The sequence below is a fragment of the Tamandua tetradactyla genome, chromosome 13 (genome assembly GCF_023851605.1).
Source record: "Tamandua tetradactyla isolate mTamTet1 chromosome 13, mTamTet1.pri, whole genome shotgun sequence".
Taxonomy (NCBI): domain Eukaryota; kingdom Metazoa; phylum Chordata; class Mammalia; order Pilosa; family Myrmecophagidae; genus Tamandua; species Tamandua tetradactyla.
In genome coordinates, this window is record NC_135339.1 from 33,884,787 (window position 1) to 33,899,933 (window position 15,147).

The 15,147-nt window shown below is 37.9% G+C and overlaps 1 protein-coding gene across 9 annotated transcripts in view; it reads left to right on the forward strand.

Annotated features, from left to right (window-relative positions):
* The window catches only part of JMJD1C (jumonji domain containing 1C), a 326,266-nt gene that overhangs the window by 31,696 nt on the left and 279,423 nt on the right, over positions 1-15,147 (forward strand). For 3 of the 9 annotated variants that reach the window (XM_077125157.1, XM_077125161.1, XM_077125163.1), the window contains exons 2-5: positions 7,909-7,965; positions 9,041-9,476; positions 10,143-10,208; positions 10,424-13,234. The exons of 1 other annotated variant lie outside the window; for it this stretch is intronic. In XM_077125157.1, coding sequence (XP_076981272.1) covers positions 13,076-13,234 — 159 coding nt within the window. In that variant the 5' untranslated portion in view covers positions 7,909-7,965; positions 9,041-9,476; positions 10,143-10,208; positions 10,424-13,075. The remainder of the gene's footprint in view (positions 1-7,908; positions 7,966-9,040; positions 9,477-10,142; positions 10,209-10,423; positions 13,235-15,147) is intronic. 5 more of the 9 variants (XM_077125162.1, XM_077125165.1, XM_077125158.1 and 2 more) reach the window with 4 other exon arrangements.

Here is a 15,147-nt window from a genome sequence, read left to right on the forward strand (position 1 = left end):
ACATGGCTACTGGAACACAGCTCTACATTTTCAGGCAGTTCCCTCCAGCCTCTCCACTACATCTTGAACAAAAAGGTGATATCTACTTAATGCATAAGAATAACCTCCAGGATAACCTCTCAACTCTGTTTGGAATCTCTCAGCCATGGACACTTTGTCTCATTTCACTCTTCCCCCTTTGGTCGAGAAGGTTCTCTGAATCCCTTGATGTTAATTCTCAGCTCATTCTAGGGTTTTTCTCAGTCCCTTGATGCTGAGTCTCAGCTCCTTCCAGGATCTCTGTCCCACATTGCCAGGAAGGTCCACACCCCTGGGAGTCATGTCCCACGCAGAGAGGGGGAGGGTGGTGAGACTGCTCATCATGATGGCTGGAGAGAGAGGCCACATCTGAGCAACAAAAGAGGCTCTCTTGGGTGTGATTCTTAGGCCTAAATTTTAAGTAGACTTGACCTATCCTTTGTGGTGTTAAGTTTCATATGAATACATCCCAAGACTGGGGGCTCAGCCTATAGCTTTGGTTGTCCACACTGCTTGTGTGAATATCAAGAATTCAACTTGGGAAAGTTGAATTTCTCCCCGCTCTCACCATTCCCCAAAGGGGGCTTGCAAATACTTTTCCAGTCACTGATCAAATCACTCTGGGATTCATCGGGGTATCACTCTGGGCAAACAAAATCTCATGTCCTACCTGAGATTCCAAGTACTTATGACATTCAATCAAACTATCTACATGAGTTATATTAGGAAATGCTCTAGTCAAAATATAAATTTTGTAACAAACATTTTTTGCTTTAGTCTCACACATAAGATGACATTTTAAAGTATTAGTTATCATCTCTTTTCAGCACCCTGCAATAATGACATTCCTTTGTTCTTCCTCATGCAAAAACATTTTTAAAATTTGTACATTGTACATTTCACTATTATTATACACTCTAGGCCTTCCTAGATTATACCATCTCAATCTTTAACATCTATCTTTCTGATTTCATTTATGTCCCCAGCCCTCCTCCCTCTGTCATTCTCACATGCAGCTTCATTCAGTGTTTTAACATAATTACATTACAGTTAGGTAGTATTGTGCTGTCCATTTCTGAGTTTTTGTATCCAGTCCTGTTGCACAGTTTGTATCCCTTCAGCTCCAGTTACCCACTATCTTACCCTATTTCTATCTCCTGATGGTCTCTGTTCCCAACGACATATTCCAAGTTTATTCACTAATGTCAGTTCATATGAGTGAGACCATACAGTATTTGTCCTTTAGTTTTTGGCTAGTCTCACTCAGCATAATGTTCTCAAGGTCCATCCATGTTGTTAAATACTTCAAAAGTTTAATCTGTCTTAAAGCTGCATAATATTCCATTGTATGTATATACCACAGTTTGTTTAGCCTCTCGTCTGTTGATGGACATTTTGGCTGTTTCCATCTCTTTGCAATTGTAAATAATGCTGCTATAAATATTGTTTTGCAAGTGTCCGTTTGTGTCTTTGCCCTTAAGTCCTTTGAGTAGATACCTAGCAATGGTATTGCTGGGTCATATGGCAATTCTATTTTCAGCTTTTTGAGGAACCAGCAAACTGCCTTCCACAGTGGTTGCACCATTTGACATTCCCACCAACAGTGAATAAGTGTGCCTCTTTCTCCACATCCTCTCCAGCACTTGTCATTTTCTGTTTTGTTGATTATGGCCATTCTGGTGGGTGTGAGATGATATCTCATTGGGGTTTTGATTTGCATTTCTCTAATGGCCAGGGACATTGAGCATCTCTTCATGTGCCTTTTGGCCATTTGTATTTCCTCTTCTGAGAGGTGTCTGTTCAAGTCTTTTTCCCATTTTGTAATTGGGTTGGCTGTCTTTTTGTTGTTGAGTTGAACAATCTCTTTATAAATTCTAGGTACTAGACCTTTATCTGATATGTCGTTTCCAAATATTGTCTCCCATTGTGTAGGCTGTCTTTTTACTTTCTTGATGAAGTTCTTTGATGCACAAAAGTGTTTAATTTTGAGGAGCTCCCATTTCTTTCTTTCTTTCTTCAGTGCTCTTGCATTAGGTGTAAGGTCCATAAAACCGCCTCTACTTATAAGATTTATAAGATATCTCCCTACGTTTTCCTCTGTTTTATGGTCTTAGACCTAATGTTTAGGTCTTTGATCCATTTTGAGTTAACTTTTATATAGGGTGTGAGATACGGGTCCTCTTTCATTCTTTTGCATATGGATATCCAGTTCTCTAGGCACCATTTATTGAAGAGAGTTTTCTGTCCCAAATGAGTTGGTTTGACTGCCTTATCAAAGATCAAATGTCCATAGATGAGAGGGTCTATATCTGAGCACTCTATTTGATTCCATTGGTTAATGTATCTATCTTCATGCCAGTACCATGCTGTTTTGACCACTGCAGCTTCATAATATGCCTTGAAGTCAGGCAGCATGAGATCTCCAGCTTCGTTTTTTTTCCTCAAGATACTTTTAGCAATTCGGGGCACCCTGCCCTTCCAGATAAATTTGCTTATTGGTTTTTCTATTTCTGAAAAGTAAGTTGTTGGGATTTTGATTTGTATTGCGTTTAATCTGTAAATCAATTTAGGTAGAATTGACATCTAAACTATATTTAGTCTTCCAATCCATGATCATGGTATGCCCTTCCATCTTTTTAGGTCTTCTGTGATTTCTTTTAACAGTTTCTTGTAGTTTTCTTTGTATAGGTCTTTTGTCTCTTTAGTTAAATTTATTCCTAAGTATTTTATTCTTTTAGTTGCAATTGTAAATGGAATTCGTTTCTTGATTTCCCCCTCAGGTTGTTCGTTACTAGGGTATAGAAACACTACAGATTTTTGAATGTTGATCTTGTAACCTGCCACTTTACTGTACTCGTTTATTAGCTCTAGTAGTTTTGCTGTGGCTTTTTTAGGGTTTTTGACGTATAGTATCATCATCTGCAAACAGTGATAGTTTTACTTCTTCCTTTCCAATTTTGATGCCTTGTATTTCTTTTTCTTGTCTAATTGCTCTGGCTAGAACTTCCAACACGATGTTGAATAGCAGTGGTAATAGTGGACATCCTTCTCTTGTTCCTGATCTTAAGGGGAAAGTTTTCAGTTTTTCCCCATTGAGGATGATATTAGCTGTGGGTTTTTCATCTATTCCCTTTATCATTTTAAGGAAGTTCCCTTGTATTCCTATCCTTTGAGGTGTTTTCAACAGGAAAGGATGTTGAATCTTGTCAAATCTTTCTCTGCATCAATTGAGATGATCATGTGATTTTTCTGCTTTGATTTGTTGATATGGTGTATTATATTAATTGATTTTCTTATGTTGAACCATCCTTGCATACCTGGGATGAATCCTACTTGGTCATGATGTATAGTTCTTTTAATGTGTTGCTGGATTCGATTTGCTAGAATTTTATTGAGGATTTTTGCATCTATATTCATTAGAGAGATTGGTCTGTAGTTTTCTTTTTTTGTAATATCTTTGCCTGGTTTTGGTATGAGGGTGATGTTGGCTTCATAGAATGAATTAGGTAGCTTTACCTCCACTTCAGTTGTTTTGAAGAGTTTGAGCAGGGTTGGTACTAATTCTTCTGGAATGTTTGGTAGAATTCACATGTGAAGCCATCTGGTCCTGGACTTTTCTTTTTGGGAAGCTTTTTAATGACTGATTCAGTTTCTTTACTTGTGATTGGTTTGTTGAGGTCATCTATTTCTTCTTGTGTCAAAGTTGGTTGTTCATACCTTTCTAGGAAGTTGTCCATTTCATCTACATTGTTGTATTTATTAGCATAAAGTTGTTCCTAGTATCCTGTTATTATCTCCTTTATTTCTGTGAGGTCAGTGGTTATGTCTCCTCTTCCATTTCTGATCTTATTTATTTGCATCCTCTCTCTTCTTCTTTTTGTCAGTCTTGCTAAGGGCCCATCAATCTTATTGATTTTTTTATAGAACCAAGTTCTGGTTTTATTGATTTTCTCAAATTCATTTATTTCTGCTCTAATCTTTGTTATATGTTTCCTTTTGCTTGCTTTGGGGTTAGTTTGCTGTTCTTTCTACAGTTCTTCCAAGTGGACAGTTAATTCCTGAATTTTTTCCCGTTCTTCTTTTTTGATATAGGCATTTAGGGCAATAAATTTCCCCCTTAGCACTGCCTTTGCTGCGTCCCATAAGTTTTGATATGTTGTATTTTCATTTTCATTTGCCTCGAGATATTTACTGATTTCCCTTGTAATTTCTTTCTTGACCCAATGGTTGTTTAATAGTGTGTTGTTGAGCTTCCACGTATTTGTGAATTTTCTGGCGCTCTGCATATTATTGATTTCCAACTTCATTCCTTTATGATCTGAGAAATTGTTGTGTATGATTTCAAACTTTTTAAATTTGTTGAGACTTGCTTTGTGACCCAGCATATGGTCTATCTTTGAGAATGATCCATGAGCCCTTGAGAAAAAGGTGTATCCTGCTGTTGTGGGGTGTTAATGTCCTATAAATGTCTGGTAAGTCTAGCTCATTTATTGTAATATTCAAATTCTCTGTTTCTTTATTGATCCTCTGTCTAGATGTTCTGTCCATTGATGAGAATGGGGAATTGAAGGCTCCTACCATTATGGTAGATGTGTCTATTTCCCTTTTCGGTGTTTGCAATGTTTCCCTCACGTATTTTGGGGCATTCTGGTTCAGTCCATAAATATTTATGATTGTTATGTCTTCTTGTTGAATTGTTCCTTTTATTAGTACATAGTATCCTTCTTTGTCTGTTTTAACTGTTTTACATTTGAAGTCTAATTTCTTGGATATTAATATAACTACTCCTGCTCTTTTCTGGTTGTTATTTGCATGGAATATGTTTTCCCAACCTTTCACTTTCAACCTATGTTTATCTTTGGGTCTAAGATGTGTTTCCTGTAGATAGCATATGGAAGGAGTCTGTTTTTTAATCCATTCTGCCAGTCTATGTCTTTTGATTGGGGAGTTCAATGCATTAACATTTAGTGTTATTACTGTACGGGTAGTACTTTCTTCTACCGTTTTGCCTTCTGTATTTTATATGTTATATCTAATTTTACTTCTTTCTCCGCTCTTTTCCTCACCTCTCTGTTCTGTCTTTTTGTATCTGTCTCTAGTGCTCCCTTTAGTATTTCTTGCAGAGCTGGTCTCTTGATCACAAATTCTCTCAGTGATTTTTTGTCTGAAAATGTTTTAATTTCTCCCTCATTTTTTGAAGGACAATGTTGCTGGGTATAGAATTCTTGGTTGGCAGTTTTTCTGTTTTAGTAATTTAAATATATCATCATCCCACTGTCTTCTCGCCTCCATGTTTTCTGCTGAGAAATCTACACATAGTCTTATTGGATTTCCTTTGTATGTGATGGATTGCTTTTCTCTTATTGATTTCAAGATCCTCTCTTTCTCTTTGACCTCTGACATTCTGACTAGTAAGTGTCTTGGAGAATGTCTATTTGGATCTGTTCTCTTTGGGGAGCGCTGCACTTCTTGAATCTGTAATTTTAGGTCTTTCATAAGAGTTGGGAAATTTTCAGTGATAATTTCTTCCATTAGTTTTTCTTCTTCTTTTCCCTTCTCTTCTCTTTCCGGGACACCCACGACACGTATATTTGTGCGCTTCATATTATTATTCAGTTCCCTGAGTCCCTGCTCATATTTTTCCATTCTTTTCCCTATAGTTTCTGTTTCTTTTTGTATTTCAGATGTTCTGTCCTCCTGTTCACTAATCCGAACCTCTGTCTTTTGAAATCTACCATTGTAGGTTTCCATTGTTTTTTCATCTCTTCTGCTGTATCCTTCATTCCCATAAGTTCTGTGATTTGTTTTTTCTGACTTTCCATTTCTTCTTTTTGCTCATCCCTTGCCTTCTTCATATCCTCCCTCAATTCATTGATTTGGTTTTTCAAGAGGTTTTCCATTTCTGTTTGTATATTCTGAATTAATTATTTCATCTCCTGTATCTCATTTGAACTATTGGTTTACTCCTTTGACTGGGCCATATCTTCAATTTTCCTGGTGTGATTTGTTATTTTTTGCTGGCATCTAGGCATTTAATTACCTTAATTAGTTTATTCTGGAGATTGCTTTGACTTATCTTATCTAGGGTTTTCTTGCTAGATGATTTTGTTGTCTATGTGTTCTTTGACCTTTAGTTCAGCTTTTTCTGGGCCTCCAGCTTAAGTTTTGTTTAACAGAGGGTAATTTTTCAGTTCTTGTTTTCTTGTTTCTTGTCCTACTTGTAAGGTGCCTTTTCCCTCCCCACCCTTAGGAGGGTCTACATAGGTATTACAGACTCCTGCCGCGTTTTCCCGGGCTAAACTGGCCTCCTATCAAGGGGAAGAAGTCACGTGCCTCAGTTTTCCCTGAGGGTGAGACCCAGCAGGTTGAAAGACTTTTCTGTGAAGTCTCTGGGCTCTGTTTTTCTTATCCTGCCCAGTATGTGGCGCTTGTCTGCCTGCGGGTCCCACCAGCAAAAGATGTTGTGGCTCCTTTAACTTTGGAATGCTTTCCCTGCTGAGTGCATGGTGGAGACAGAGGTGAGGTTGTAGGCTGGTTTTAATGGCTTCAAATTGCCAACCCCTGGGGTCTGAATTCCTTATGAGAGGGATTCCACCTGAGTTGGGTTCACCCCTCCCCTGGGGAAGGCACAGGCAGGAGACAGCCCTGAAAGCAGTCTGGTTCTGCCTATTCCTGGGGTAGTTGCAACCCGAATAGTCCTGCCGCTGAATCCAGAAGCAGCCAAGCCTCCATAGAAACAGCCACAAAAACCTCTGTTTTGTCCCCTTTCCTCTTTTTCGGTTAGCCCAATAGGTGACCTCCACCTTGACCAGGTTTGCCTGAGCTGGAGGCCTATTTTTAGTAGTCAGAATTTGTTTATTAATACCACAATTGGTGTTTGGCTGGACTCAGTCCCTGCTACTGTTAGAGTGTCTTTCCTTTCACTCCGGGAAGCTGCCTGTGGGGGATGGGTGCCAGGCGCCGCGGCTCGGGAAACTCACGGTTTCGGAGACTCACAGCCGGTCCAGCTGGTCCAGACTGGAGTATGCTGTGTGTCCGGTCACTATCGTGGCTCCGGGAGCTGTTCTGTGCTGTTTCTGGTTATTTAGTAGTTGTTCTGGAGGACGAACTAAAACGCACGCATTGCTAAGCCACCATCTTGGCCCTCTGTCCTGTACCCACATTTTATACCCACTCTACCTTTCCTCTGTAGAACTAACAATATAAATCCCTTTTTATTAAAAGCCAGTCCATTTCTGGTGTGTTGCATTCCGACAGCTAGCAAACTAGAACAGGTTGCATGTCTTTTTCCTGTTGTTGTAGGATTTCTTTATATAATTTAGATATCAAACTAGTATCAGATTTGTGGTTTCCGTGTATTTTCTCCCATTCAGTCAGCTGCCTTTTCACACTTTTGACAAAGTCCTTTGGAGCAGAGTTTTTAATTTTTAGGAAGTCCCATTTATCTATTTTTTCTTTTGTTGCTTGTGCTTTGTTAGGGTGTTTTTCAGGTTTGAGCCTACAGTGTGACAGAAAAGTATGCTTTCCTACTTCCTGAATTACCTAGAAACCTTAGAAGCAAACTTTAGTGACTTTAAAGATTGTATCAGCCTCTACATTTTATATACAGAGCCTAGGAGAGCAAAGTGGTTTGCCTGAAGGATATAGCTAGTCAATAGCAGAAGTGGAGATCAGTATCTAGATTTCCTTGACTCCTAGTCTTTCACTACACCACATTCTGTGACTGCTGATTTCTAGTTTGCTACATTTGGGTTATACACCTTAAAACATCCATCTGTAAATGATTTTGTGGAATGGGGATTGACGTGTGTTTTCCTAAGTGGTTGCATATTTTGTGAGAAATGAAGATGCTTGGACTTCTGAGTATTTCTCCTGTCTGTTTAATTTTAGGTAATACCAAAATGTGCTTTGGTGTAGCAGATTGTTTGGAGAATGTTGATTTGAATTGTAAGTTTATAGTTGATGTCTTTTTGGGGGGTCTGATTTTCATATTGGGCCAGTTGGAATTTTTTAAAGAAAATCCTGGTCAGCCTCCAGATACAGAGCTTCTGGAACAAGTATTTGGAATTGGAGCCCTATTTTATACATTCTGTTTAATTGAATAAATAAATTAGCTCTCATAGTGAAACACATGAGGAGCTAGAAGACAATGATTTCTTTCATAGAAAGAAATTATTTTTATTACATATTTGAGTTTGCCATATATAAATCTTGTTAATCATATGGCTTTTTCTGAATGTGCCAAAGAAAATAAAGACTGAAGATTCCCCATATTGCATTTTCTAGGTCTGTTTTGTTTCTAGAGCTTTCTCTTCTTGAATATGAAGACTCTTCCTTATGTAGAATTTAGCTTCATCTCAGTGAGAACATCAATGGAGTATCGTTAGACTGAGATTTTGAGTCATTTTTTGGTCTAGATTTTACTTTGGATTTTCCTCATTGATAGCTTTAAATGCAGGTTTAGAAGCCCTTTAATGTAATGAGCTTTCATGGGGCCAAACAAAGCCACACTCAGAACTTTGAGTCCTATTGCTACCCATGTGTCCCAGTAGTACAGGGTTGACAGACACATAGGGAGTGAGCCTTTAGCAACCTAACCTATTCATAGGTAAGGGAGCTTATGTACAGTTGAAGATGCAGGGTGTGAACTGTCATGTGGCCTATTTTATTAGTAATTAATAGTTGGAGTATTTATGGACGGAAAAAGTGCTATGGGATACCCTGAGAAGACCCTTGCTATGTGTGCTTAAGGGAGTCCTTTAATTTCTTTGTTTATAATAGATCTTTGCTCAGTAGATTAGTAATTTTCCAATGCTATATGTATTTTTCTATATTTCTATTTTTTATTGTTGAAAATGAAATTTTAAAGTCCCATTTCCAATAAATGAGAGAAAGAATGTTGAAAAGAAGTGGTAGGTTCCTATGCAGCCAGAATTTATATCGGAAATTGGGTAACAAATGATGACAAATATATAATTAGAAATACCAGTACAGATTACTTCTTTTCTTCCTCTTTCCACAGTTTCTCTTGCCTTTGTTCCACATGGCACCAAGAAGACAGAAATTACGTTTGTCTTTTGGCTTCATCAAGGGCAATATTTGAGAATGTTCTGTGTAGAAGACTAAGAATAGAATAGTATTTTGTATATACACTAACAGAATCAGTTTTAGGTTTTCATTAAATTGGTAGTTTGGTAACAAAATGAATGTTTCTCTTGTAAATTGAAACTTTTTCTCTGTATCTGTTCTTTAGAAATTATCTTTACGAACAACCTTATTTTTTTTGCAGAAGCTCAACTTTTATGAGGGCTTATCATAGTACCTCTATGATGAAATGAGATAGTGTATATAAGACATTATGGAGGTGATAAATAACCCTGTAGGAAGAACATGAAGTATTTGTGACTCATAACTTAGAGATTCTAAATTCTTCTTAGTTGGATTGGATTTAGAAAAAGGTACATTCTGTTATTTGTTAATTCATTGAATATCATTTACTGGATAGCCACTTTTGCAAGGCTTAGTATATGCTCTGGGTATAGTTATGAAGAGGATACACTGCCCCTGCCCTTATTAACCTTATATTCTATCAAGGGAAACAAATACAAAGCAAACTATTACACAATAAATGACTACAACTACAGTTGTAGTAAGTGCTAAAACAAATAGGGAATGTTGTGAAAATCCGTAATTTGAACCTTTCTGGAAATCAGTGCTAGCTTCCTTGAGGAAGTGACATTTGAGTTTCTTTATCATTATGAATGTGATTGAGGATTTCAGTGTAAATAAATGCTTAGGAAATATTTAAATAGAAAGTATTCAAGGTTTAATAATAAACATAAATTTATATTCCATTCCATTCTTGGTCTTTCACTTAATTCATTTAAAACTCTTGGCTTCTTTTGTTTTAATTTTAGCATCCGTAGTTCCTACGTGTACCCATGCATTTATTGTAAGACTTAATAAACTCATTTCAGTCTTTACATTTGACAATTAATAAAAGCCTCCAAGTTATAATGATTTGAAAATTATTTACTAAATGTATTAAATTTATTTTGTATGCCATTTAAATGTTACTTCCTTCAATAAACAAAGCAAAACATTTCTATTGTCTATCTTTCCAGATAGACTGCGAGCTTCTCAGTGACAGCGGCCATATCTCCAGAACTTTGCAGGATGTGAGACACATAGTAAGTGCTAAATAAATATTGAACAAGTTAATTATGAATAATCTGTTTTAATGAGGTGGAAGCAACTTGTTGATTGACCAGTGTGGGGTTTTTCTTTTTGAATGCTGTATGGTGGGGGTCACATTTCATTCTTTATCCATGTGAGTATCCCGTTATTGCAGCACACTTGTTGAAATTTTCTTTGTTTGTTTTTGTTCGTTTGTTTTTTGGGGAAGTGCATTGGCCGGGAATCCAACCTGGGTCTCCTGCATGGCAGGTGAGAACCTACCACTGAACTACGCTCACACTCCATCATTGTGTTTTCGTAAGCAACTTTTTAAGCATAGTGAGTGATTAAAAGCAGGGTACTTTGAAATCACAAAGCCTGGTTTTGAATTCCAGTTCCTTAATGTAATACCTGTGTATTCTTATAAAGTAACTACATTTCTTTAAATCTCATTTTCCATGTCTATAAAATAAACTGTGATTACATGTGTCAAGTACTTAGCATAGAGTCTAACATATAGGAAGCATTCCATAAATGGTGGCTAATATTATTACAAGAGATTATACCAAACTTTTTTTTTTTCTTTATCTGTTTGGGTTTTATATGTGAAGTTTGAAGTAGAGAACTATAGTGATTATAGTTATCTATACTGGCATACACTATACTGATATGTATGGAGAGCACAAATAATTGGCATTTTTCACAATTACTGCAGATCAGAAAGTGAAGAACTGTTAAGTTACTAGTAGATGATTTATTTATTGAAACTAAATTTCATGAATTACTAATCATGATAACTAAGTGGATAATTATGGCTCTTACCAGTACAGTGAATATGTTTCCTTCCTTCTTAAGTCAATTTTTAAATAAATCATTAATAGTTTTTATGAATGAAATTTTTTTATATGCTGTATGGTGGGGGTCACATTTCATTCTTTTTCCCAGTGAGTATCTGTTATTGCAGCATCATTCGTTGAATTTTTATTTGTTTGGTTTTTTGTTTCCTTGTTTTTTTTTTTGGAAGTGCATGGGCTCAGAATGGAACCAGGGTTTCTCACATGGCAGACAACATTTCTACCACTGAACTACACTTGCACCCTCATGGATGAGTTTTTGTGGATCTTTTAAACCAAATAATACTTTCCTGGTGTATCTTTTGTGTGGATTAAGATATTTAATGTATGAGGTTTACTTGAATTGGTATGTGTGTATAAAATTTAGTGGACATATAACATTTGAGGATTGAAAGAGTAGAAAATCTAGTCTATATTTCTAAATTTTCAACTTCTGAAGTGAATTTAGTCATTGAAAATACATCTCATTCTTTTTTCCTATATAGTGAAAAAGTAGTATCATATATCCTTCTTTTTCTCTTTAAAAAAAAAATTATTGAGAAATCTTCATACACGTACAGTCCATACTTGGTGTACAATCAATGGCAGACTATATCATCACATAGTTATGTATTACACACCATGATCATTCTTCTCTTTTCTTCACATTTGTTAAATACTGTCATTCTCTGAAGATCATAATGAAAGCAAAACATGTAAGAAAATTCATTGATTAAATATTAAAGGCTTAAAATGTCTTTTAATTTGTGTTATTTAGAAAGTTAGAATTTGCTGGCAAAATAAAATATTATAAATACCCTCTAAAACAAAGCAAAAAAAAAGTCACCAAAATCCTGCTGTGATTGTATGGGACATAAACATAAGTTTTTGAACTGTGATGGGCTAAAATCCTTAATTTTCATGGTATTTTCTAATAACTGAACTTGGAGCATTTCCCTGTTTTTATTATTTGACCACTGAGTTTGAGGTATGTACTAGTATTAAAAGTACTCAGAGTAGAGCAGAGATAGTTTGTGAAATACTAAGGACGTTGACAAAAGCCTGTTAATGGAGTATTTGCCCATTCTTATAACCAAGCAATAGCAAGGTATGTGAATCTCTGAATAGCTCAAATATGTATTAGTATCTGCTGTTATAAATAGGGAGAATGAAAGGATTACAGCATTTTCCTTCATTTTCTTTTTAAGTCGTGGACTGTTGTTCTGAAGTGATTTTTTCTGAGCTTTCTTTTCAATAGAAAGTGTTGCTGTGCTTTGCTGCTGGTACCGCTGGACTGTAGAAAGTGTTGCTCTGCTTTGCTTCTAACTCAGAGGACGCTATACATCCGAAGATGCCGCGTTTAACCTTGAATTTATTTTGTGATCCACAGTGGAGCCAGCATACTTAATTTTCGCCTTACCCCTCCTCTGAGGGAGCAACAAATAAAGACTGCCCCCCCCCCAACGCTTTTTATATTGTTGCTGAAGGACAGCGTCCCCTTTTGCCGCGCCACTCTTGCATCCTTAGTTTACGAGTTGCCGCTGTTACTGCAGCCGAAATCTGGCTGGTCCGACCGTCGCGTCCCGCACTACTTTCGGTCTGCAGTGTTTCCACTGACCCTCTCCCGCGGTTTCCTCCCCCCCACCCGCGTCGGCGGAAGGAGACGAGCGGCGGTTTAGCAGCCCCACTAGTGGATAGGGGTGGCGGAGCAGTATTGGCCGTGGCGTTGTAGCGGCATTGGCCAAGGTTATTTTGGGGTCTCCGGCGGCGGTATAGACATTTCTGTCAGCATTTGTGTGTGTGTGTGTGTGTGTGTGTGTGTGTGTTTTGCGCCGAGACAGAGGCTGTCAGGCTATTGTCTGAGACCGTGAGTGACCCAGAATTGTGTCCTCCTGGGCAGAGTGGGCGGTGCGCCCCGAAGTCGGCGCTCCCTCGCGGGGCGGCAGTGGTTCCCTGTCTGGTGTCCTCAGCATGGGCGGCCCATAGAAGCTGGGTCTCGCTGATTTTCTCGCAGTAGACGAGACGGCGACCACTTTAGCAGCTACGGTATGGCGGAGGAAACGCGGCCAGAGCTGGTAGGGAAGCGGTTCCTGTGTGTGGCTGTGGGCCAAGAGGCGCGGCCAGAGAGCGGACGCTGCTGGCTGGGCTGGCGAGCGGGGGTCATCCGAGCCGTGTCACATAGGGACAGTCGCAGTCCCGACCTGATGGTAAGAGAGAGGGCACCCTTCTTCTCCCTGACCACGCCCGCAAACGTCTTTCTCGGCACTATCTTGTAGGGTTGCCTGTGGCATCTTGTTCAGCTGAATCAACTGGCAGTCACGCCCCTCTTCCGAGCCCGTATTCCCTGCTCTTGTCGCCACCTCCCCGCGAGTGGCTTTCCTGGTGGGGACGGTGACCCAGAGGACACCGGAGCCTTCGCCGCGCACCCCCGTGGAGCTGCGGGGCCTGCCCCAGGGGCTCGGCAGCCACTGCCGGTACCCGGGAGAGGTGGGAGTGTAATCCCCTCACTGCGCGAGCGCGAGCGGGGCCCGGCCACACGTGGCAGTAGATGGTCAGCTAGCGCATCTGTCCTTGCAGAAGTCTTAATAAAGTGCTAGACTTTGAGACCTAAAACTTATTCTGGGTGGTTACTAAATGTAGGGGAAAAAGGAGAGACAAACTGAGCTTTTCCAGTCAGCCCTGGGCTATAAGCCTGCATTAGGGAGAAGCAGAGGCTGTGGCGGTGATGCCCCTGATTCTCAAAGGAAATAAGCAGAATAGAGGAAATGTCTAAGATTTTAGTTGTTTTTTCTTGTTCAAAAGAAAAAAAATCTTTCTTAAAAAACATTTCTGATCATAATGATTTTAGAAGTTGTAGCATTTCAATTCAGTAAATAATCTTTTTAGTTTGTGTAAAATTTTTGTACTGAATTTATTTCTCCTTTTATTCTGCTCTGAAATTGTTGTGGCTTTTATGTGGAAGCTATTTGGATTATAAATTTAAATCTATGAATGTAACTGACACATCTGGATTTTAGTCCAGTAAATTTGACAATTTTAAATTTAAAACAAACATGGATTGATATTTTGTATTTTTCAGAGCAGTTTCTGTCGATAATGGCAAAATTAGGAAATATAGGTTTAAATTGTGGATATTGGTATCAGTTGTTATCAGATTTAAATATTCTAAAGACAATTACATCTGTAAAGAGAAGTGTAAGTGATCTAAAGAGGTGCGTTCACACATGTCATGTCTGTAAGAGAAATACATTAAGCTGGGTATTTAAAAATAAATGAAAATATTCGAGTCCTGGTACCTGCCCATGCAAAGAAATAAGTAAATAAGCAAAATTAAATGAAAATTATCTTTCTAGTAGAGTTTGACTGGAAAGAGTAGGAAGAAATTTTCTTAGGTGATAGAAACATTTTGTGTCTTGGTGGTTGGTTGCACAGGTGTATGCATTTGTCAAAACTCAGAGTGAAATGTTCATTAATAGCTGCATTTTACTGTGTGCAATTTTACCTCAACTTAAAAAAGGAGAGAAAATATATTTTGAACTGTATATATGTGAACCTTGCGTAGTTTTCCATTATCTAGCAGTCTTTATTTTAAAAGGAATGTTATTACTTACAGTGTTATCTGTTTTCTTTAGCATAGAGTCTGTAATTTAAACGTTATTCCCAAATTTTGTGTTCATAGTTCTTATGGAAAAATGAAACTTGGAACAATTTAGTATCAACATACCATAATCTCCTTTTAGACTTTTCTTAACTGCAGAGTAAATTTTAAGGAGCATCAGTTTTATGAAAAATGCTGGCAATAGGCTATTTTGTAAAAGTTACAATTATGTATAATTTTAAAATTAATTTCTTAGAAACCATGATTGTGTTGTATATGTGGCCTATGATTTGGAAGGATTACTATGAAAACTTGAAAGAAGCTTAGGTAATACTGTATCTCTTGTTAATCAGTTATTGCTCTTATATTTAGATTTACAAATGAGAAATCTCCATGTACATTAGTTTCTTATCCGTGTTGTAAATAATTAAACTTGGTAGCTTAAGCAGCACAAATACATTATCTTACAGTTCTGGAGGTCACAAGTCCAACACAAGTTTTACTGGACTAAAATCCAGGTGT